Here is a 22,747-nt window from a genome sequence, read left to right on the forward strand (position 1 = left end):
AATAATACTTCCATACTATTTATAGATTCCTTAAGGTCATATTTGAATTTGTCATTGAAGGGAAGTGTTAATTGCCTTGGACAGTTACTATATAAACAACTCTTCTTATACCAAGTATATGCAATGCTAGAAAATATTCTATTGTCAATCCAAATAGAAAACACACTAAAATGAGATAATTGGGAAGGTGCCCATAAAGGCAGCCTGAATATATTATCACAAGTATATGTGAGATAATATTTGTTTTAAAAAGATTCTATGGCACTGTAAACTCAGTCTCATTAGAGACTGCATTTAAAAGGCTTATAAAGTTACTCATTAATGTTATCTTGTTGTATCTCCACAGCTTTTTCATTAAAGAAAATTCAGCAGAAAGCATTTTCTCCTGATAGCAGGAACCAATTTGCAATAAATGTTCTGGAAACCACTAGGGAAGCCATTACTGTGGTCTAATAAAAACAGACAAGCGTAACTTGTTCTATATTTTTGTTTCAATCACATACAGATGAGACCCCGCTCTCCACACCAACCGCAAGAGACAGCCTTGACAAACTTTCTCTTACTGGGCATGGGCAACCGCTACCTCCAGGTTTTCCATCTCCTTTTCTATTCCCTGATGGATTGTCCTCCATAGAGACCCTTCTGACTAACATCCAGGTAGGCCTTTCTACTAGCAAGTATAAAGGAATATAAAAGACCTGGTTGTAGATTTGTCTAAATTAATATAAACTATTTCAGCTTAATCCATTCATAAGATTATTTGAATTAACAAATTTATGGAAACCTCTTTCAGCAATTTATATTTTAAAAGGAGCTGCACTAATCAAATGGGTTTAGAAACACTCAGATACAGTACATAAAATATAGATTGTATATTAAACCATAATGGAGACTTAGATGAAAGTGACATGGACATTTTTCAAATCATTCTGCCTAAATGCTCTTTTTATTACAGGCTAATGGAATGAGTCTAACTGTTTAAATTTGTCTGATTTACTAAAAAAAAAAGAGAGCAAACTATTTCTAATAAATATTTGGTTATTTTAAACTGCTAGACTTTCTCTGAGGAAATTATATATTTAGCTGTTTGAAATGTGTCTAATATAAAGGAATCCACAAAAATCCCTTCTTTCTCAAATAAGCTTGTTTCAGCTCACATTCTCTTCAAAGAGCAGACTTCAAAGAGAAAAACCAAACTTTCTACAGATTTCCTATGCAGTACTCAGGATGTGTATTTTATGTACAATACAGTATAACTCAAAAATAGTAAAGATTAACAATAACATATAGCATGAGGCCAAGATAAGACGAGTGTTTGGAATAAGAGAGCATAATTTTTTAGCCCACACATGTAGCGATCATGTGGTCCACAGATGGGGATTGGCCCACAACACTGCTCAGCGTCTGTAGCATTAAAAAAAAGAGTGCATTGGAAAGGATGACGCTAATACTTTGTGTTAACTTTATCACTCCATCTTTTAAATGAGATTTTTCATTATGATTTTACTACTATCCTAAATTTTCTCCCAATGGAAATATAATTAATTTTATTTACCTCTCCAAGGACAGCACAGAAGCACGTTAGAATGTAAAATATCTCTTCCTCTATTAATATACATTTCTAATATTTAAGTAATTAGAATTTCCAGAACTGTATTATAATATTTTATATCTCAGCATAAAAATAATTTAATATATGAATAAACCATCCCCACCCAACTTTAATCATGGTCAGATATTTGATCTGGCTTTTTAACTTTTTTTTCCCCAAATTTGATTTTGCTTTAAAGGTAAACTGTTTTCTGTTCTGTAAACATAGTACTATTTTCCCCTATTGAATTCTAGCTCATACATTTCAAAGCAGATTCTTTTCTCCAGACTTCCAAATTAGAACTAACAGTTTAAAAATGGTTTCCATTTTTAGTTTTAATTTATTTGAAAATAATTATAAACCAAGCACCTCTTATCCCTTTAAATGTTAAATATTTACTTATCATTATATAACTAGCTGTTTGTATATAGATATTATGAACTAAAGCCACATCAACAAGGAGATTGGAATTTAATTTCAACTTCAGAAATGAGAGCATTTCTGGATTTCCTCAATTAAGACCAGCTGCATACTCTCTCCACATATGAACTTTCTCATACTGTGCTATTATCATATCTCTCAAGATAAATGGGGTCAAGACTGGGGCTTCAGGCTGAACTACCCTTTCACCTTCCTCTTCTTCTCTGCCCCTCCCCCCAAATAAAACCAAACAAAACTTAATGGGAATGATGTGGGAGGCATCTTATACCCTAATTATATCTAAACATAGAATGTTTTTAGTAGGTACACATTTTTTTTTTCAGAAAATAAATGAGTGTTTAAATTGAAGATAGAAATGTATTTGATTTTCTGATTAACCAAAATGTTTGTACAGATTTGAATGTGTCCTTACCCTTTGCACTCCTAACAAATACACACCTATACCTCCCTCAGCTGTAGTAGTAGTAAACTGTTTTGTCAAGACACATTTTATTAATTGTAAAGGACTCAGTTCAATTATGATGGGAGGGAATCTTAGTATTACTGAAGGAAACAATTCAAAGGAAGGTACTATAAGAAGAAGCCATTTTGGAAAAAATAAATAATAAAACTTGTATGCTTCATTTAAAAATTTCTTACTTGAATAAATCTTGCATTTGTGTTGTATGAGGGTGATAATAATAATACCAATTTCACATTAAAATAGCATTTTAAGATTTAAAGAGGTCTCGTCATAATAAATTTATGGAATGAAGTTCTAAAGTTTCATCATTCCCTCTTACAAACAAGTAAAGGAGTTGAACACAGGTCTTCTGCTTTAGAGTCATGTGTGATTACCACAAGATCGTTAAAACTTAACATAATATTAAAAATAATGATTTCTGTACAAAAAGATTTTAAAGGATTTTTGCGTTTTTATTTTTATTAATGACTTACAGTGGCGTCTGAGAAGTTTTCAAGAGCTCATAATTGCTTGCAGGTTTATTATTTCTACCTTTTATTAAGATACAACACTATCCTAGGTGGAGTGAGGTTACAGAGTTAAAGATGGTACTGCTGGTCTACTGGGCATACTATATAAATATGCCATCCAAATTCTAATTTGGGAAATTACATGTTCTCTACCTCAATTTCCTCTGCAGTTTCAATTAGATATAATGGTATTCTTTGCTTTCGGTGTGAAAATGTTTAACATACTTACTGTATGCTTGTTTTAAGCTTCTTTTTCCATGCAAGGGAGTGAGTCATGCATTCATTGGTGGACAAAACAAAATATGATTTGAAGTACATTTACGTTCTTGTATATGAAACTGGCTTTATATAAATGCAAAATTATTCATAGCTTTAAACTCTGTCTTCTACTTAAGCAATGGTCTACCAAATGGCTACCAAAACAATGAATGATGTTTTTAATTTTTGTCATATTGTGGGTAATTTGTGTTTTTCTATATTCAGAAAGACCAATCTATATATACTTTAAGTGTGAGAGCAGTCATTAAATGTATTTCATAATCTCTGCCTGTTTGAACATAACACATAGTTTGACTTTAGAGCTAAGAAAAGCCAGCAGGACATAGTGGATAGAGAACTGGGCTTGAAATAAAAAAAACCTGGGTTCAAATGCCGTACCTTCTAAAATGTTGTTTGAATCTGAGTGAAACTGATTTTGCTGGGTAATTTTGAGGAAGTAACAACTTCTCAGTGCCAAAGGCAAGTCCCTAGGATTTATCTAGGGACTTCTTCATGTAGAAGAAATCCCAGGTTCATTTACATGTAGAGTAAAGGTGACTACTGAAGATGAAACTAAGATCAATGCTGAATTTTTATGTAAACAATAATTTTACAAATGTGAGCTCTAAATTATTATGAACTTTCCAGGAATATATAAGCCTTCAATATTGTGTGAAAAGGAGTAAAGAATTCCAACTAAACCGATCCCAAAGTTCTAGTTTATTCAATATTATTGAATAAGCAATACAAAGAAAGCTACTAAATCTATATTCAAAATTCAATTTAAAAATTAGGTATATTTCATTTGAAAAGCTTACTTGAATATCCTAAGGAATGTTGCCTGTTAGTATGAACTATGGCTGAGTTTTTAGTGGGTTAAAAAAAATAAAATCTGGTTTCAGTGAATTGGAAATGATACATACTAATTTTACCTGTTATAACTTAACATATTCAAAGGAATTAATATATACCAGTCTTCAATGTGGTCTTCTATATTACTAATTACAGGTCATAATTTATTGTTAGCAAAATTAGTTAGTCAGTCACAACTATAATGTGTTAAGTGTTTATTATGTGTTATTCAATGTGTTAAGTGCAGAGGATATAAAGAAAAACAATAAAATAAAATAAAATAAGCCAAACAATAAAAACTTCCAAACAAACAAAAACAGAAACAAATTAAAAACAAACAGTCCTTGCTCTCAAGAAGCTCAATCTAAGGAGATGAAAACATGCAAACAGCTATGCACAAATTATTACACACATGCACACATACATGTTTATATGTCTACATGTATGTATGTGTGTATAGGGATAGATATAAACTGATATCAGAGAGGAGGAGCTATGATTAAAGATGACTAGGAAAGACTTCTTGTAGAAAGTTGGACTTTACCTGGTGGCTCAATGGATTAGGAAGATCTAAATTTGAATCTGGCCTCAGAAACATACTAGTTATGTGACCCTGGGCAAGTCAATTGACTTTCTCTCAACCTCAATTTTATCATCTACATAATACTAAGTATAATAATAGCATCAATCTCTTGGGTTATTGTGAGGATCAAATGAGTTAACATATCTAAAACTATCTGATAAACCTTAAAGCTCTAAAGAAAAATTAGCTATTAAAATTAAATGGGACCAAATTATTCATTCAGCTTCGTTGACTGTCTTGTTGGCAAAGTCAAGCAAATAAAGCCAAAACAACTAAACAACAAACTAGATCAGTTTTGTCAAGCATCAATTTTGTCAAGCCCAGATCTGATGAATGTAGCTGTAATGTGATATTTGTGATCCATAGGCATCGTAGCTCTAGGATCAGGACTCTTGAAGATCATTTAGTGCAATCCCATTATTTTACAGATAAGAAAACTGAGGCCTGGTGAGTTAAATCAAGTGGTCCAAAGTCACATTGGGAGTGTACATAAACAATATGATTAAAACCCAGGAACTTTTATTTTTAGAATCAGTGTCTATACATTATACCATACCGCCTCATTCCCAACACCTATGTACAACTAAAAAGGAGGATTGATCTAAAATGGGTATATGTCAGGTTCTCAACCTTTTTTTTTCTAGAGTCCTCTCACTGTTTAGTAAAATCTATAGACTGATTTTTAGAATATTGCTTTTTTTAAAGGCATAAACAGAGTATTACAAAGGAAAGCAATTATATTAAAATAGAGTTTTCAAAATATTGAAGTATATGTTCATGGATAGCATTTTCTGACATTTTAGTTGTGGATTTAGATTATTTTCTTCTCATTTAAATTCACACCTATCTAGATAAATATCTGAGTATGAAGCTATAAAATGATACTAATTCCTATACTTATTATGTTAATGTCAGCTAACTTAAATAAAAATGAAGTATGAGAAACCAAATGTAACTGAAGTTAAGCAATACAATTGTGAAGTGGCGTATTTCGAATGTATAAGATATTCTGTCAAGTTTGTCCAGCCACCTCCACAGGGAAGTCTGTAGAGCCCTGATATCCCCTATTTTTACATTCTATGTGGGAGAAGCAGGACTGTAAAAAGTATTCCGAGGTGACCTCAAACATCTATATTCCAATGCTTGCTTAATGTAGTGTAAAGTATAGTTTCATCTTTCCCAATGACTTGATCAAACAATAATCTATAGTAACACTATGCCTTCTACATTTCTGAGTCACATGGGAGGCAATGCATAAAAGATCCATCCACATTGATGATTTGCTCATTCAGCAGGTATTGAAAAACTTCACATTTACTTTAAGATGACGATATCTTTTCCACCACAACAGCTTCTGAAAGAAAACCCACTTGGCTGCTTTTGAGTCTCTGTTTTCCCCTTCTACTATTTAAGATACATAGGATGGGAGATCCATGGCGTATTCCTTCTCCATTTTTCTAGAAAATCTAAGGCTTAAAGGGGGAAAGACTAGGATCCCAGCAAAATAAAATTCAATGTAATTGAAAAAAATTGTTAAATGCTTTCTCTTGTGGAAAGAGACTATTCAGCACCAAAATATAAAGACAATAAAATGATTCCTGTCCTCAAGGAGCTTAACACCACTGGCCTAGGCATTCTAGCCCCAGATTATCCATAAAGTGCTTTGGACAGATCACTTAACCATCACTGAATCTCAGATTCCTTCTTTGTAAAAGGAAGGGTCTATCATAGTATCTTGCACATAGTAGGTACATAGTGAATGTGAAATTGAATTAAGTTAAAGGAAATGGACTAGGTGAGGGGTTTACAGCCTTCTTTTCAGCATGTGTCACAGATGACACCTTTGTCAAGCTGGCAAACTGCCAGATCCTTCTCAGAATAACATTGTGAAATAATTGAAACAAAAGTGACATTTCTCTTTTGAAATTAGTGAATGTGAAGATGTGCCCTCCCCCCCCCCCCCATTTTAGGTTCATAGAACTCCTTAAATATATCCATAGACAATTTTGGATTCCATAGACTCCAAGGTTAAGATCCCCTGGCCTAGATAATCTGAGAGTTTTCCACCTTTAACAGTCTATAGTTCTTTGATTTTAAAAAGAAAAGGATTTCTTATAACTTATATTGTATAATTTAATTAACAATTTTCAGGTAGAATTATTTTATATCTAATTCTAACAAAGATTATTTTTAAATAAATGCATAAACCCTTCATTTACATGATGGCATAATAAAAAAAAAATCATCAATTAAAGAAGAGTTTCCTTCATGCTAATAATTGGACTAGGCTGTTACCATCCAAAAACATTTTCTAGGTTGCCAAAACCATTGAGAAGTTGCCAATTACATACAAAGGACACTTAAAACAAAACAACAACTGAGAAATGCATTCTATCTCTGGGGTAGGGTGAAGATCATCAATCCAAAAAATATCAATCATCTTGGGAAACAAGGAAATCTGTATATTTATGACTATATTTATGCTTTACCCAAAGAGGAAAAATTGGAGGCCAATCAATTATAATCTCTCTTTCTTTTACTCTGCCATAAACTATATTAAAAACAAATCAAAAATGTGGATTTTCAGCATAATTATCATTATATAACTTCCAAATCACCAGAACTTATCTCCCCTTGTGGGAGATATATCCATTTTGTTAACATCCTGCGTTGTGCTGTATTTCACATTGTCATTGGCAGCATATTGACTTAACATTCAGCAAGAGGATTACACACTGCCTGGCCAAGTAAGACCTACCATTTAGTGTGATCTCTCGCAGATGATCCACCTGGAGAATATACAGGAGTTTACACAGATCTGAAATGACTATTATCACTGATGGCTAAGAAGTGTCCTAATGATTTGTAGATGTCATGAATAGTACTCAGTATTGCTTTCTTAGCCCCCTGCTGCATTGAAAATAGCTTGCAATTTAATCAGTTTTCGGTATTTTTTTTTTTTTGCAATAGGGCTGTCACTGGCAGTAACACCACTTTGCATATGCATCAGTTTGGCTCCACTGCAGGTTTTTGTTCACACTGGACTCCTACTGATGTGTACTGGTTTAACATCTAAAAATGAAACTTAATTTTATATAGCTTATAAGGAGTCCCTAGAGGGTCTTGTATCCTAAAAGCTAATATTTTTCAGACATAATCAGCAGGAATAGGTAATGGATTACCATTAGCTACATTAGCAGAAACGTAATGAAAAGAAATAGCTTCAGAATGTGATATGCTCTTAACAACTTTGTATTTTACAAAGATAAGTAATATAAAATTACACAAATCAGTGTTACAGCTTCACATTATTCCCCATGTTTATTCATAATGATTGTTTCATATTTAAAGAACACCAAAATATTGTGTTTTGTCAGCCAAGGACAATAATAGTTTAATAGTAATTTATTTTAAACAGCTACTGATAACACAACCAATCAACACATTAAGTGGTGCCAACATTGGCATCTTGCTAAATAATCTCTAGACATTGCACAGAGAGTACATCTTTCAAAGATAAGTCAACAAGAGCAATCAGAGCAGAAAATTAGAATTTGGTATCTTAGAATTAAAATACAGCTAAACTAAAGTTTTAATTGGGGTGATCAGAAAGGGCACTTGATGTAATGATATCTTTCATTTGTTACTAATTGTTTGTTCCCAATGAAGAAGACGCATATTTTTGAATGTTGCTGAATTGAGTAAAGATGACTGTGGTATTAGCAGCCAGGTTTTATGGTTAAAACATGATAGATTAGGGGAGGAGCTAAATGATGCAGAGAAACCTTTTTTTAACTTGTTTTATGGCAAAAGTGTTTTTTCTGTATTTTATTGTAAAAGGCCAGTGAATTGGGTATAAAAAATATCAAGCGATTTGTTATTTGAAATGGTGATGCTGCTGCTGCCGCTGATGATGATGATGATGAAGAAATGATTGGTTTTTAAGGGGTACTAGAATTCATAGTTGAATATACAAGAAATACAAAGCTTTTGTGTACTGTGATAGCTCCAAAGAAGGGCAATCAATACTCAAATCAATCGACAAGTTCCCACCTTGAAAAAAAAAGGGATCATTTTGCATAGAGTCAGAACTTTTCTTTTTAGTCCTGATTTTGATTGAAAGTACAGTTCATGATATTCATAGTCTAGTGAAAGCATCAGTATAGCCCTCTGTTTACTGGCAGTTTGCGTAGAGAGAATAGAAATTGTCATTTCAGTTTAACATTGGAATGTTTTGTTAATTCAGCCTCAGAGAATATATCAAGAAAAAGATGTTGGATATCATGAGATGTTAAGATTTGGAAGCTACAGTGGGATTCAGAAATGAACTTTATGGATGAAGAAAATGAAACCAAGAATGATGAAGTGATGTTTTAAAAAAAAAAATGTCAGAACCTGCAAAGAAATTCAGATCTTCTGATTTCCAATTCAATATTCTTATAAATAAAGCACAATGGCCACTTATGAAGTGGCTTACTTGCAGAAATCACCAAGCAATTCTGCCTTTAAAAGTTAGAGTGCATTAAGTTGTGCCCTGAAACCTACAAAATTGGACTTATAGTATGATTGAACTTCCTTTCTAAGTGCTTTCTAAAATATAGTATAGATAAGGCTCTTATAAAAGCCTATTTTCCCAAACCATGACTTAAAGGGGCAATCAAAGTATTCCCAAAGCTTTGATATAGTTTTTGTTTCACTTCTATTTATGGAGGGTAGGGCAACTGATTTCTGCTTGTTTCTTGTGCATGGTAACAAGTGCAAAGCAATCTGCAAGCCCCAGTACACTACGTAAATTTCAGGTTATCATCATTATTATATTTGAATACATGCTCAATATTTGGTCCCACTAAGTTCAGATTTTTATCTTTTCATTTTATTATAGAAACATAATTATCTAATAAATGATTCCTAAGTCATGCCCTCTTAGTCTTAAAACTTATGAAATACTTTCATGGAGATTTAAGATATAGAAAGCTTGACTGACTGGAAGCAGCCCTACGTATGACACTTTAAAGTTTGTTCTGGTAAAATGTGTTAATGATTGCTGGAAGGCTTGTTTTTCCGTTATATTTTCCAACATTCACTACCCAGTGGATGCCCAGTGCAATGTCAATGAAAGGCACTAATTAGCATGGTTGTTTTCGGGTAAAACACTTTATAAAATGAGGGAAACTGACTCTGTACTTAAACATGAGAGTGATTTAGTTTACCTTTGAACAGGGGCTCTTGAAGGTTGCCATAGACAATGCCAGAGCTCAAGAGAAACAAGTCCAACTGGAAAAAACAGAGCTGAAGATGGATTTCCTAAGGGAACGAGAACTAAGGGAAACCCTTGAAAAGCAGCTGGCTATGGAACAGAAGAACAGAGGTATGTCAGGAGTGATCAATACAGTACATTTCTTCCAAGTGTATAGCATAGAAAGGCTACATTTTCCCAATTTTACTTGTTATTAACACAAAAATTTTTACAGTAGCATTTGAACTATGGGCTCATTGTATGTCTGGCTTACTGTTTTGATCTCCAAACGACATGATTCTCCTTCGTCCACATCATAGGATAGTAATGTCTATGAATTGTCTCATTAATCATGTAAGTCTGATTGCTCATCCTGCTTTACTGATTCACACTGTTTGAAATAAGAACGAGCTCTGATAATATGACAACCATGAAGCATAACTTTCCATTCAGTCTGCATTCTCTTTTGAAAAATTTAGAGTTAAATATGTAAAGCCAAACATTCCTGTCTACTCAAGCAAAATAGATTCTCCAAGATATTTATCAGTTGAAATGGAACACAAATGAATTAGCTGAATAAATGGCCAAAAGTAAGTGAGCTTCTTCTTTCTTTATCTGTGTGCCTCATCTTGACCTTGCAAGGTCAAGTACGCATTCATAAACTGGAGCTCATCTGGCTCCTTAGTACATAACCTAACATTACTGAGAATGGTGGGAAGGAGGATTTCATTTTAATTCATTATAAAATGCATCTGTTTTAGAGAAGCAGATGAATGTAGTAGATGCAGTGTTGCATTCTGAATCAGGAATACCTGAGTTCAAATCCTTTCTCTGCATAATCTTGGGTAAGTCAGTTAAGCTCTCTCAGTCTTGGACAACTACATCTTATCTTTTAGGTTTAGAAATGGATTACAATCTCCATCTGTGAATATTCTATCAAAGAAACAATAGATCCTTGAAATATAGATAAAATGTGCACATAAATCTTTAAAGAGTCATTTTAATGTAATTATGAATATTTTACTCAGTGAGTTGAAGATCAGTGCACCCTTTGCTCTACCTGACCTTTCAACAGGGCTGAACTTGAGAGGTAAAATTTGATAATCCCAAAGTTTTACTCCTTGGTTCAAAATATCAATTTAACAAATCAAAACTGGGTAAAGCATGGCAATTTGTCTAAAAAATATGGTTCTGGGGCTTTCTAGTGGAGTGTTAAGAGTTGTCAGGTTGCTATGCCTGCCGGAAAAAGTAAAAAGATCCTGGCCTACTTTAAGAGAAGCATAATTCTCAAGAATAAGGCAGTGATGTTCTTGCCATATTCCCTTCTGGTTAGGACACATTTGGAATATTTTTTATCAAGTTTTGAACATAACAGTTTAAGGGAGATATTGAAAAACCACAGCATTTACTGAACTGACCAACCAGAATAGTGGTATGTTTCTGCCATACACAATATGAGGTGCACTTGAAAGAACCTGGGTTGTTTAGCTGAGGGTAGGGCAGTTACCTGTCTCTGACTATTTGAAATGGGGAAGAGAGATTAATTTCTGTCTTGCTCTAAGAGCAGAAGTAGGAAGGATGTGTGGATGGCACAGAGTTCATTTAGGTTGATGGCAGAATAAAAACAAAACAAAATCTCCTAACTAGGGGCTATTCACATAGACCAGACAGAGAAATGTGGGTAAGATTATAAATTCAATGGATTCAAAACTGTATTATTGGTTGGTTTCATGGTTGGATGTCAACCTGGAAAGAGGTCCTTAGGGATATGCCTAGGATATTGGGTTTTAATTTCATTTTATTTATTTGTTTATTTTGGTCAATGGGATAAAGGCATAGTGGGTCTAATCAAATTTGCTGGGTGACATAGACTAATGTCTTAATTTACTGAGTCAGGATCTAAAACTACCTTGCCATTGATCTTAATCTAGTAAATTGAGACTTAATAGGGAAGAATGTAAAGTTTTACACTTTTCATTCAGGGAAATGACTATCACATGTACAAGATGTGGAAGGTGTGGCCATGTTGCAATTTAACTGAATAAGAGCAGAAGTTTGTGGTGGGTTAAAAATTCAGTATGTCAACAGGTTGATATGTCAGACAAAAAAAGCTAATATTTTCTTCGGCTTCTTTGAGAAGCATGGTGGTATGTAAGACTTCACAAGAGATATTCTGACTCTATGCAAGCTTGGTCAGACCACATCTATAACATTTTATTCATTTCTGAGAGCTACATTTCAGGAAGGGCATTGAAAAGCTGGAGAATGTTAGGATGGCAAAGTGCCTTGAGGTTCCATCATATGAATTTTGAACAAAAAAATTGGGGTTTATAGTTTGGGCAGTGTGGAAAAGGGCAGACTTGGAGGGGCTATGAGATCTTTGCTGTTGCCAGGTATCTGAAGAACTAGCATATAGGTTTGAATTGTTTGGACTCACCACCAAGAACAGAATAAGGAGGAATAGGTGGAAGTTTCAGGGAAGTCAATTTCAGAGCAATGTATAGAATGTTTTTTCTAACAATTAGAGCTAACCAGCATTGAAAAGGTCTGCCTCTGGAGATAGTGAATTCTCCTTTGGTAGAGAATTTCAAACAAGGGATGAATAAAGTAGAAAACTTCTGTTGTTTTTCGAAAGCTAGGATTCTTTGACTCCATGAGATGTGCCACATGTTTAAATGATATGAGCACATTTAGACAGAAATACTATGAAATAAGCAGACTATGACATTTTATTTTGAGATATGAAGTGCTATTAAGACAAAAGACAAATGTAGGAAGCAAACACAGTAGAAGGAATGTTACATTAACAGTGACATTTTGCAATAGAATTCTATCATGGTATTAATTTTGGTTAAAGCTCCACTTTTCATTAGACTAAATCCATTTTTATAGAAACTGAAATTCAAGCCATTTAGGCCCTAAAGAAGCAGCCGCTTGAGAGAACTTGAGAATGTTGTCTCATAACCGTATTTATATCATGTTAAATTTCTCTAGCCACTAGAGGGCAAAACAATCACATATCACTCCAAGCATCTATGATTTAATTAATTGTGAAACAATAAATTGAAGGTAATAACTAGCAATGATTATTTATTAGTAATATGTCTATTGAAAATGTCTCATTACCCTGAAGTGTAGCCATGACTATCCCATTTGATTCAGTAACGCAGGAGTTGGTGAATGGCCAGTAATACAAGACTGTTTTTTGAAACTGTTGACAGAAATTTCATTAGCATTTTTCCTTCCAGATGAATTATGTTGAAAGTAATTTCCCTTTTCTAAGAATCTTAGGCACCAGGAATTTGGGGGTTGGGCAACAGTTGGCATTTGACATTATAAGTGCTTAATAAACGTATACTGACTTGACTTAAAGTTATTAGACTATTTCAAGTCCTTTGTTCTCATTGGCTCAAAAATTAGTCAGGAATCAGTCATTTTGCTTTATCCCTTTCATCTGATAAAGGACTTGATATAATGTGATTTACTAAGATAGATAATCTGCAGTGACAAAAGGGACATCTAAGCATTGATATCATCATTATCTCAACTAAATTAATATTTAAAATAGAATATTGTTGATTTCAGGATTCAACTTATTTCCATTTCATGTAATAATGTGGTCATTGTCATTCTTCATCTCAGAAAGCCAGCTTAAATTTACATATATGTCTATCAACAAATAGGTACAGTACTTCTCTTGAGGCTAGGATAAAATGAAATTAGTAAACATTTAGTGTATCTAAGTCCTGGTTTTCTTTCATCATACCCATAATTCTATATCCTGAAGATTTTATTTTATCAAACCCACAGTCATGCAAATAATCCACATTTTGGGGCATCCTTTTAGATAACTAGAGTTAAACAATAACTGTATCATTTTCTTTTGTCTTAAATATCCTCTTCCCCTCCCATCTGCATATCCTCTAATTAATGCATCCTACTGCTGTGCAGTCTGATCAAGTAGTAAAATTGGGATTATGTCTCTTCTGTGGACAGCTACACAGTGAGGCTTTGCTCATTCTGGCTCTGCTTGTCAGAGTCACATTCACAATATGTCAGCCATGATAAAATTTTAATTCAAAGAGAAACACATGCTTGCTTCTCATTTGTTAAGATTATTTGCCATGTACTTACACTGTAAAAATTAAAATAATCATCATACTGAAAGTACATTTAATGCACACTTCTTGAAGAACATTGATTCATTACTATTTAATGATGACACATTAAATTCTTGGATAAAATTAAAGTCCCAGCTGGGGGTAGGGTGGAGATGGGGGTTAAGGGAGAAGTAAGTGCATTGCTGTAATACTGATTCATGTCTGCTTTAAATAGGAGCTCATGATACTTTAGTTGTAAAGTATTTCCATTCTCTTGCACTAGATTTCAGCAAAATAAAATTATGCATTTTATTGGAATGTATTAAAGTATGTATGTATTCTGTGTTAAAGAAGGATCAATTTGGTTAAGGACACAATGAAATTTCCTCAAAAAGACTCCATTCCTTCTTATAAACATACTTCCAAATAAACTTATGTGTTCCTTAACATATGTTTACTGCATCTTTTAAAGTTCCAAACTGGAATTATTTAAATTTTATTGCTGCAGTCCTAAGAAGTATAAAAAGACACCTTCCAGAAAGAAGAAAAACAAACAAAAACCCCTCTATTTGCCCTTTACAGTTAGCTCAGTGTAACTTTTGAAGGGCTTACCTACACAGGTGTAGACTGTCTTGACCTCTAAGTCAAGGGGTAGCTACTGATTATAAGATTTCTTTTTACCAATAACTACGATTATTTACTAATGTTATATTTTAAGTTTTGTTTTATATACATATATATATATATATATATACATATATATACCTGAATTGTCTAAACAGCTAGTGCATCCCATTTCACTTTCTCTATGTTGACCCAACCCACCCCATCCATGAGAAATAGTCAGATGTAATGTCTTCAGTTCATACCATGCTATCTTTTCCAGCAATAGTTCAAAAGCGGCTAAAGAAGGAGAAAAAGGCAAAGAGGAAACTGCAAGAGGCTCTTGAATTTGAGACTAAGCGTCGAGAACAAGCCGAGCAGACCCTAAAACAGGCAGCATCAACAGACAGTCTCAGGGTCTTAAATGGTAAGAGTTATATGTTGCTTAACCCTGTTTGTCCTTTTGTATTGTAAAAGAATGGTTTTTAAAATATTCTATGGATTTACTGTTTCACATGTTTCATTAATCTCTACTGGAAGATGTTACTGGAAGGGAAGGCATGTGTTAAAGGAGTACAACATTTACTTCTCCCTTATTTCATAGATGTACTCCACTTTTTCTCATTTCCCTTCTAGATCTCTGAGCAAATATCGCTCAGCTGCTTAACACACCAACTAAAAACAGGCTAAATGATGAGCCTGACAGCTCCTCCCCCCACCTCCCTGCTTAAGAGCCGCCCTTCTTTGCTCATTAATCTTTCTAAATCTTCCCAAAATTGTCATGACCTGCAGTCATTGTTCAACATTTTTTGTGAAATGACGAAGGTTGATTGTATTGTAATTCAGCCCAGGAGTAACAGGTTGTAAAAAGGACCATAGGAATCAAATGAAATATGTCAGTCTTATCTTTCTGCGCTTTTAGACTCTCTGACCCCAGAGATAGAAGCTGACCGCAGCGGGGGCAGAACAGATGCTGAAAGGACAATACAAGGTAGGAATTTGCAAAAGGCTATAAATCTAGATCTTGCTCTATGAGTTTTTCCTCCGCTTTAGCCTGCTATTCAAGCATGTAGCCTACCATCTGGGCCACATCAAAACAAGTTCAAACAAGGTCAAGTTCATCTTGCTTGTTTATATGACTGAATTCATTTTGTGCTGATAGATTTCCTTTAAATTAACAGGTCATTTCTGTTTATACAATGCAATTAAAATGGAATAATTAATTTTAAACAATGTATGATTAAATCCTGGGCACAGTAAATGCATTTTATTTAATGCATAGAGTTGGTTTTGTAGGGGGAAGATTTTCTATCTCGTACTTCAACAGTGAATATCATAACTATACAAATAAAATCAAAGCTTACCCAAATAGGCAATTCTCAAAATTTAAACTTTATAACTAATCATTTTCGTGACAGTTACTGCAAGGTGTGTTTCAATAAACTAGCCCAAATGTTAACAATAAATATGATTGTTTATTCCCAGCTTGATTTTTTCATTTGCCAAATGTTCTCTATACCATTATTTACATTTTAATAACACAAATCTGCTGAGCAAATTTATATATAGAACACCAAAGGGAGCTGTAGTACACACCCAGAAGAGCTCAATATGTATATCGCAGAGACCACACTATTAGTAAAGAACAAATTCTGGAGGTAGCATGTATACTCTAATGTCTACTCTAGCCAATAAACCAAATCTACCAACATGAATACTAAACAGCAAAAATCGCATTTGTTTTCAATTTTAAATGAAGGTGCATTCTTCAAAGGAAAGCCTAAAATGATTAACTACTATAATCACTCTCAATTGCTTTTATTTTGCATTTTAAACTCAATCATTTTTAGGGTTTCATTTGACATCTTTTTTGCGTGTTATTTAATCTGATTTTCTGCCTCCGAAAGTGCTGCCACTAGCTTACCATAAAGTAAATACATCCTTGCCTAGTATTATGTTTTCAAAAATATTAAGTAGAAATTTAGGGACAATAGTGACTGGCATAGAATTGTTTTTCATTATATGTGTTTATGCTGTCCATATAATTCTTCTTGGTCATCTACAAATTGATATAGCAATCATAATACTTTACATTAATATAGGCTTCTGCACCATGCAAATTATTTTCCAGTACTTTGTCTCATTTGATCCTCTTAGCCACCCCACTGTGTCACTTTTCAAAACTTTTTAAACATGTGGAATAAGTAAAGACTGCACTTTCCTCTTCATAAGAAAATATCTGCGTAATCCTCCAATAAATGGAATACAGAGATCAATTCTGGAAGAATTTTATCTTCTTGATATATGCAAAATTTCTACAAGCAAAGACAAGTCATTCCATTTACAATTCATTCTATCATATATACTGCCTCAAGTGGACTGGGAGAAGGGATGGAGAACATATTAACCCATATTCTTCATGGTTCTCCCTTAAGTAGATTGAATTCTACATTGCATAAAGTCTTTGGTGTCAGGGGAGTCTCACAGAGGTAGACATTCCTGCATGCTAAAGTTGCTATGATCTGACAGCTCATCTTCAATTTCTCTATGCAAGATGGTAGGAGGGAAAACAAAAAGATATATTTCCCACTATGTAGAAGAAAGAACTTGGTCCATTGTTTGTTATTCTATAATCATTTTATATTTTAATAGGATTTGTACAATATATATTCAATGAGCTTAATGATTACCAATTTTTTATCATTATTAATTGAACAATTATTTTTGTTAGTATTTACTAGTAAAGCAAGTGTTTGGATTCTTTGATCAGTCTGTGATCCCTTAATTAAAAATTCTTCATTTACTTTAGGAATATAGGGCTTTTGAGAGCAAATATAAATTATATATAGACTCCTAATGTACCAGAAAGTATGTTAGGCACTGGGAAATCCAAATACAGAAATTCTTCATGATTTCTTTGTTAGTAGTATTCATCCCTCTGATCATTTCTGAGTCATTGATATCTCTCTAAAAAAATCCTCTGTAGACAATATGTCCAATACAGCAGAGGCCTTTAATTTTTCAATATTTTGTGAATGCTAGTAAAGCACTCAGGCTATCTATAATTTTATCTATCACTCATATAATTCATCCAAATCCTTTTCTCATTACATATCCCTAGTGATCTCTTTTCAAATATTTTTTCAAAAATACAGTGTCAGACCTATATTTACTCTATATGGATAAAACCATGTTTTAATAATTGGGGACAGATTTATCTCAATCCTATATCTGCGAAATTTGACCTATAAGGAAAATACTTAGTCACAGTTGTTGGCTCCAACTCCACAACTGCATATCCTAGGAAATCCCAACCATTTTAATATTAACCTAATTAATAATTAATTAATGTTAACCTAAAATTACATGACTAGAAAATCAAATCCCATAGGATTATAGGGTCTTAAAGTTAGAGGGAACCTTGGAGTATACAACATAAACCATAGGTAAAACATTAAGCCATTCTATCATATCTTTAACAAGCAGCAAACCTAGCTCTAAAGCAGGAATCTTTCACTTTTCTCTTTTTTTGACTTAAGGGATCATTTGTCAGGTTTGTGAAGCCAAAGGACCCATGTTTTCAAATGCATAGAGTACAGAGGTTTCAAAGGAAGTCATAGGTACACATCTGTATGCATATTCATATATACATATTGATTAATATAGATAGAGAACTCATCCAGAGGGATTCCATTTCACATTTAAAAAGCTCTAATTGTTATGAAGGTTTATACTTATAGTTTTATCCATTCTTGGCTTCTGGGTCCTCTGGGGTCAAAGAGAAGAAATATAATCTTACCTCTACTTTATCCTTCAAATATTTGAAGAAAAAAATCACATTCTTCATATCCCTTCTCTATGTCCTGTCCTTTCTCTAAAAGACCTATGTCTTTTCATTGTAACTCAAAAACATTCATTATCCAACTATCATGTAGAGTGGCGAATAGCTAGGTAATGGGAATAAAATGATCCAAAAGGAAAATCATCCTTCCCAAAGAGGTTGCATTCTGCTGGATTAGAGAGGATACTAATTCAATCAGCATTCATTAAGCACCTACTATTTGCTAGGTTCTTGGAATACAACCTAAAATATAATATTCCCTGTACGCAAGAATTGAGAGGGAGACCATTTAGGAGGCTGACTTCTGTGTACACTTCAGTCTTTCTGTCTCCTTTCTTATATGTCATAACTAGAGCTCAAAGAAATTTTCCAAAAGTATTCTAAGTCAGAAAACTGTATGACTTACATGCACTTCATTCTGGATGTTCTATCGCTCTTTTCTGTGGACATTGCTGCTCAAAAGCCCCCTCCAGGGGGCTAAAGCATTATAAATGATTATCAGATTGAGAATCAGCATGGTATAATAAAAAGAACATTGGAATTCTAGTCAGAATTCCTGAATTTGAGTTCTGACTATAATATTTAGTAGCTATGTGGTCATAGGCAAATCACTTAATCTCTGAACCTCAGTTTCCTCATCTGTGAAATGGGAAGAAATTTAAAATTTCCTTATCCATTTCTCACAACTAGCACCTAGTTTGTTGAATAAAACCACTTTGTAAATCTGAATAGATGTTTAAGTTATGGACTAATTTTACCCCTCCCTGTTATCATCCTGTAATGCAAATCTTTCTTCTCTTCCATGCTTCCTCATGAATGCCTCAATATAATTTAAGGAAGCTTTCTCTTCTAGGTAAAATTAGGTCATCTGACAACAAAAATGCCAGATAAAAATGACAACAAAATGAAAATTTGAAAAGAACCCATGTTACTGAATACAGAATCTACAGAGAAATTTGGGAGAGACAAAATAGACCAGGTTATTGTCATTACTGATTTGCAAAATAGGCTGTGTCATGTATTTGGGGAGTCCTGAGGTTTCCTGAGCACCTGCTGCTTGATAATACTGTCAGGAATGCCACAAAAATAGCCCACTTCCCTGCCCTCCCCATCTCCCAGCCCTCCCCATCTCCCAGCCTCCCTGAGCCCAGGTGTTATGGTCCTTCTTTGCATTCTCCCTCACTCCCAATCCAACCATAACTGAAATGATTCTCTCTTCCAAAATAAACTCAACTTAATTGGGAAAGACAAAGCAAATTAGTAAATCTTTGTGCTTGTCATGTATTTATTTATTTTTAACATTTTGGCATAAGTGAATGCCATTTCTGGCCCTGGAGTTAGTCATCTAGCAGTCAGCCACTTAAACACTGCTCTGGTGCCAAGTAATTACCCCCAAACGAGCACCTAGGGTTAGACTAAGTATTGCCTCCTTGGCATTAAGTAATGTCATTTCTGGAGCACTAAGGAGGTGAGGAGAGAAACCTAGAGAAGTGATGATAAGCTAAAAGTGAGAAGAAAAATGAATTATTAAATTATTCCTGAGAAATTATTCTATAAATAATCTATTGAATTTACTCATATGAATTAGTTCATGGTCAAATAGTACAAAATGGCTTAGTGATGACATCTATCAAGTGGGATTTTTTTAAATGGATATTTAGAATCTAATAACTAGTACAAATGTTGATGGGAGCACCTTGGGGTATATTAAGTGAAGAAACAAATTAAGATCCAATGGGTTATTCATCCTTCAATCATAGATCTAAAGTGAGAAGGGATCTCAGAAGCCATCTAATTTAGTTCTCATTTTACAGATGAAGAAACTAATGCTTAAGGAAGTTAAATGACTTGCCCAAGGTCATCTAGGTAATAAGTATCAGAAATGGAATCTACCCATAAAATATTCAGGTCTATCTGTTTTTATTTTTTTCTAAAGTAACTGCTTTCATCATTCAAGTAGCTTGATTTTAGATAGAAAAAGTAACACTATGAGTACAAATAATTAATATTTTGCCTGATATATATCTCCATGGCTTATTGCTTGGAATTAATTACATTGCCCTATACATAAAAATTGTTCTGTGGAGAAGATACAGTAGAGTCACATACAAAAATAATCAGTTCTATAGCTATCAACAGAAAAAAATAGTCTCCTTTATTTTAAGTATTATCTGAAATTATTTTACCTAACTACCATTAAATTTTTATATACATACATTCACTTTTACCTCAATTTGCCATTTTGAATTTTAAATTTATTTTTCATATCTTATAATCTAATAATAAGTGTGTCCATTTGCCACTTTATTCCTTTATGGCATTAAATAAAGCAAGTAGACCTTACTCAATTTTCCTTATTTTTTATATAAGAAAAGGATTTAATCTCCACTTCATGCTCTATAAATATGGGCTAAAGATGCCACATTTTGATAATTCAGTATTGAAAAATCTCATGCATTTTGTAGATCACACCAAATTAATTATAATTGCTAGTACTCTGGAAGACAAGAGTAAGATTCCAAGTGTCTCTGATACATTGGTAAAATGATCTTTTTAAATATGGTGAAGTTCAATAGGAGCAAGACTTATCCAACAACATTAATACCAGATGAAATATTACACTATCATCAGATAAGACCTTGTGTGAGATAATTCTCGTACTTTTCCTACCACAAGTCACCTTTCACCCAAACCATTCTCTACCTAGCTAACAAAATGATTTTACTAAAGCACAAATCTGACCATGCCACTCCATGATTCAATAAACTTCAGTATTACCCACTGAGAGCTATTATTTCTAAGAAAAAGTAAAGTTACTCTGCTTAAAAGCTGTCTACAACTTGGTCCCTATTTCCCTTTCTAGATTACTCTTCATGCACTCTACAATTCAGCCAAACTGTCCCTCCTCCTAGTACTCACACCATTCCCTTTCAGTGACTATCCCCCATCTCTGAAATATGTTCCTTCTAATACCTGTGCCATCCAAATCTCCTTAGATCCTTCATACCCGGGTCAAGTACCATCCTTTATATTAAAGCCTTTCCTGGTACCCCCAGGTAGTACTGTCTCTCATCACCAAATTAGCTTGTATTTGTTCTATATAGTTACATGTACATGCTTAGATAATTATGTTTTCTCTTTTTTAATCTAATGTAAGTTTTTTGAGAAGCAAGATTATTTCATTTTTGCCTTTGCATATTTAACATCTAACACATCGAAGAAACTTACTAATTATTGATTGATTCTAACTCTGGTATAGGACTTACCTGCAGACTTCTCAAGTCCTTCAAGTTACAATTACAACTTTTAGACATAATAGCCAGTATAAAGCAGGGCAGACTGTAAACATCCCCTACCAAAGATTAAGGACTATTCGCTATTGTAACTTTTGCCAATTGTCTGATTTCCCCCACTGTAGATAGGCAGAGTCTACATTGTTCTTTCCACATTTTTTCCTTTACCATTATTGACATTTGACAGCCTCCTCTCATTTAGATGACTTTCTCACCAAAGACATATAAAAGTTGCTGGGAATACCATCTAGTTTGTTCTGTTATCTGATTCAGAAATCTTTTCTTACAACCTTCCAGAAAATCATTTTATTGTCATTCACACATTGACATGACAGTGGAACTCAAGTACATTTTGGCTTTTAGGACCCTGCTCTTCATACCATATATGTACTACAATCTCAGCTGAATGTCTTACATCTTCCTCCCCTGAAAGGACAGTGAGAAAAACACGTAGTGGACAGATCTGGTCTAGGACAGGACCATTCACCCGTAGGAGATGGGAGCTTCCATACATAGATTTAGGATCTGTTTGGGTATATAGCTAGATGGGAAGGTATTAAGGATGAATTCTTCCTCCTTAAAGAGATTCCAAATCATGGCTCAGCCAATTTTGCCCTGTCCCGTGGATGTATTCTTGCCTATCTAAATCCTAAGACCTTCTGGGTGGTAAATAGTGGTGGCCTCTTTATACCTTATTATTATTTTTGTCGGTCAGTTGTGACTGACCTCATTTGGGGTTTTCTTGGCAGAGATACTGGAGTAGTTTGCCATTTTCTTCTCCAGCTTGTTTTACAGATGAAGAAATGGAGGTAAAGAGGGTCAAGTGACTTGCCCAGGGTCACACAGCTGGCAAGAGTCTGAGGCCAGATTTGAACTCAGGAAGATGAGTCCTCCTGACTCTAGGCCTGGCACTCTATCCACTGCACCACCTAGCTCTCCTGTACAGGTAGAGAGTTGATAAAAGTGGCAATAGTAAG

At 33.9% G+C, this 22,747-nt stretch overlaps 1 protein-coding gene across 3 annotated transcripts in view; it reads left to right on the top strand.

Annotated features, from left to right (window-relative positions):
• DACH1 (dachshund family transcription factor 1) overlaps window positions 1-22,747 on the top strand; it is a 483,132-nt gene that overhangs the window by 424,113 nt on the left and 36,272 nt on the right. For all 3 annotated transcript variants that reach the window (XM_072622319.1, XM_072622317.1, XM_072622316.1), the window contains 4 exons: window positions 506-657; window positions 9,918-10,065; window positions 14,920-15,063; window positions 15,559-15,627. In XM_072622319.1, the coding sequence (XP_072478420.1) occupies window positions 506-657; window positions 9,918-10,065; window positions 14,920-15,063; window positions 15,559-15,627 (513 nt within the window). The remainder of the gene's footprint in view (window positions 1-505; window positions 658-9,917; window positions 10,066-14,919; window positions 15,064-15,558; window positions 15,628-22,747) is intronic.

The sequence above is a fragment of the Notamacropus eugenii genome, chromosome 6 (genome assembly GCF_028372415.1).
Source record: "Notamacropus eugenii isolate mMacEug1 chromosome 6, mMacEug1.pri_v2, whole genome shotgun sequence".
Taxonomy (NCBI): domain Eukaryota; kingdom Metazoa; phylum Chordata; class Mammalia; order Diprotodontia; family Macropodidae; genus Notamacropus; species Notamacropus eugenii.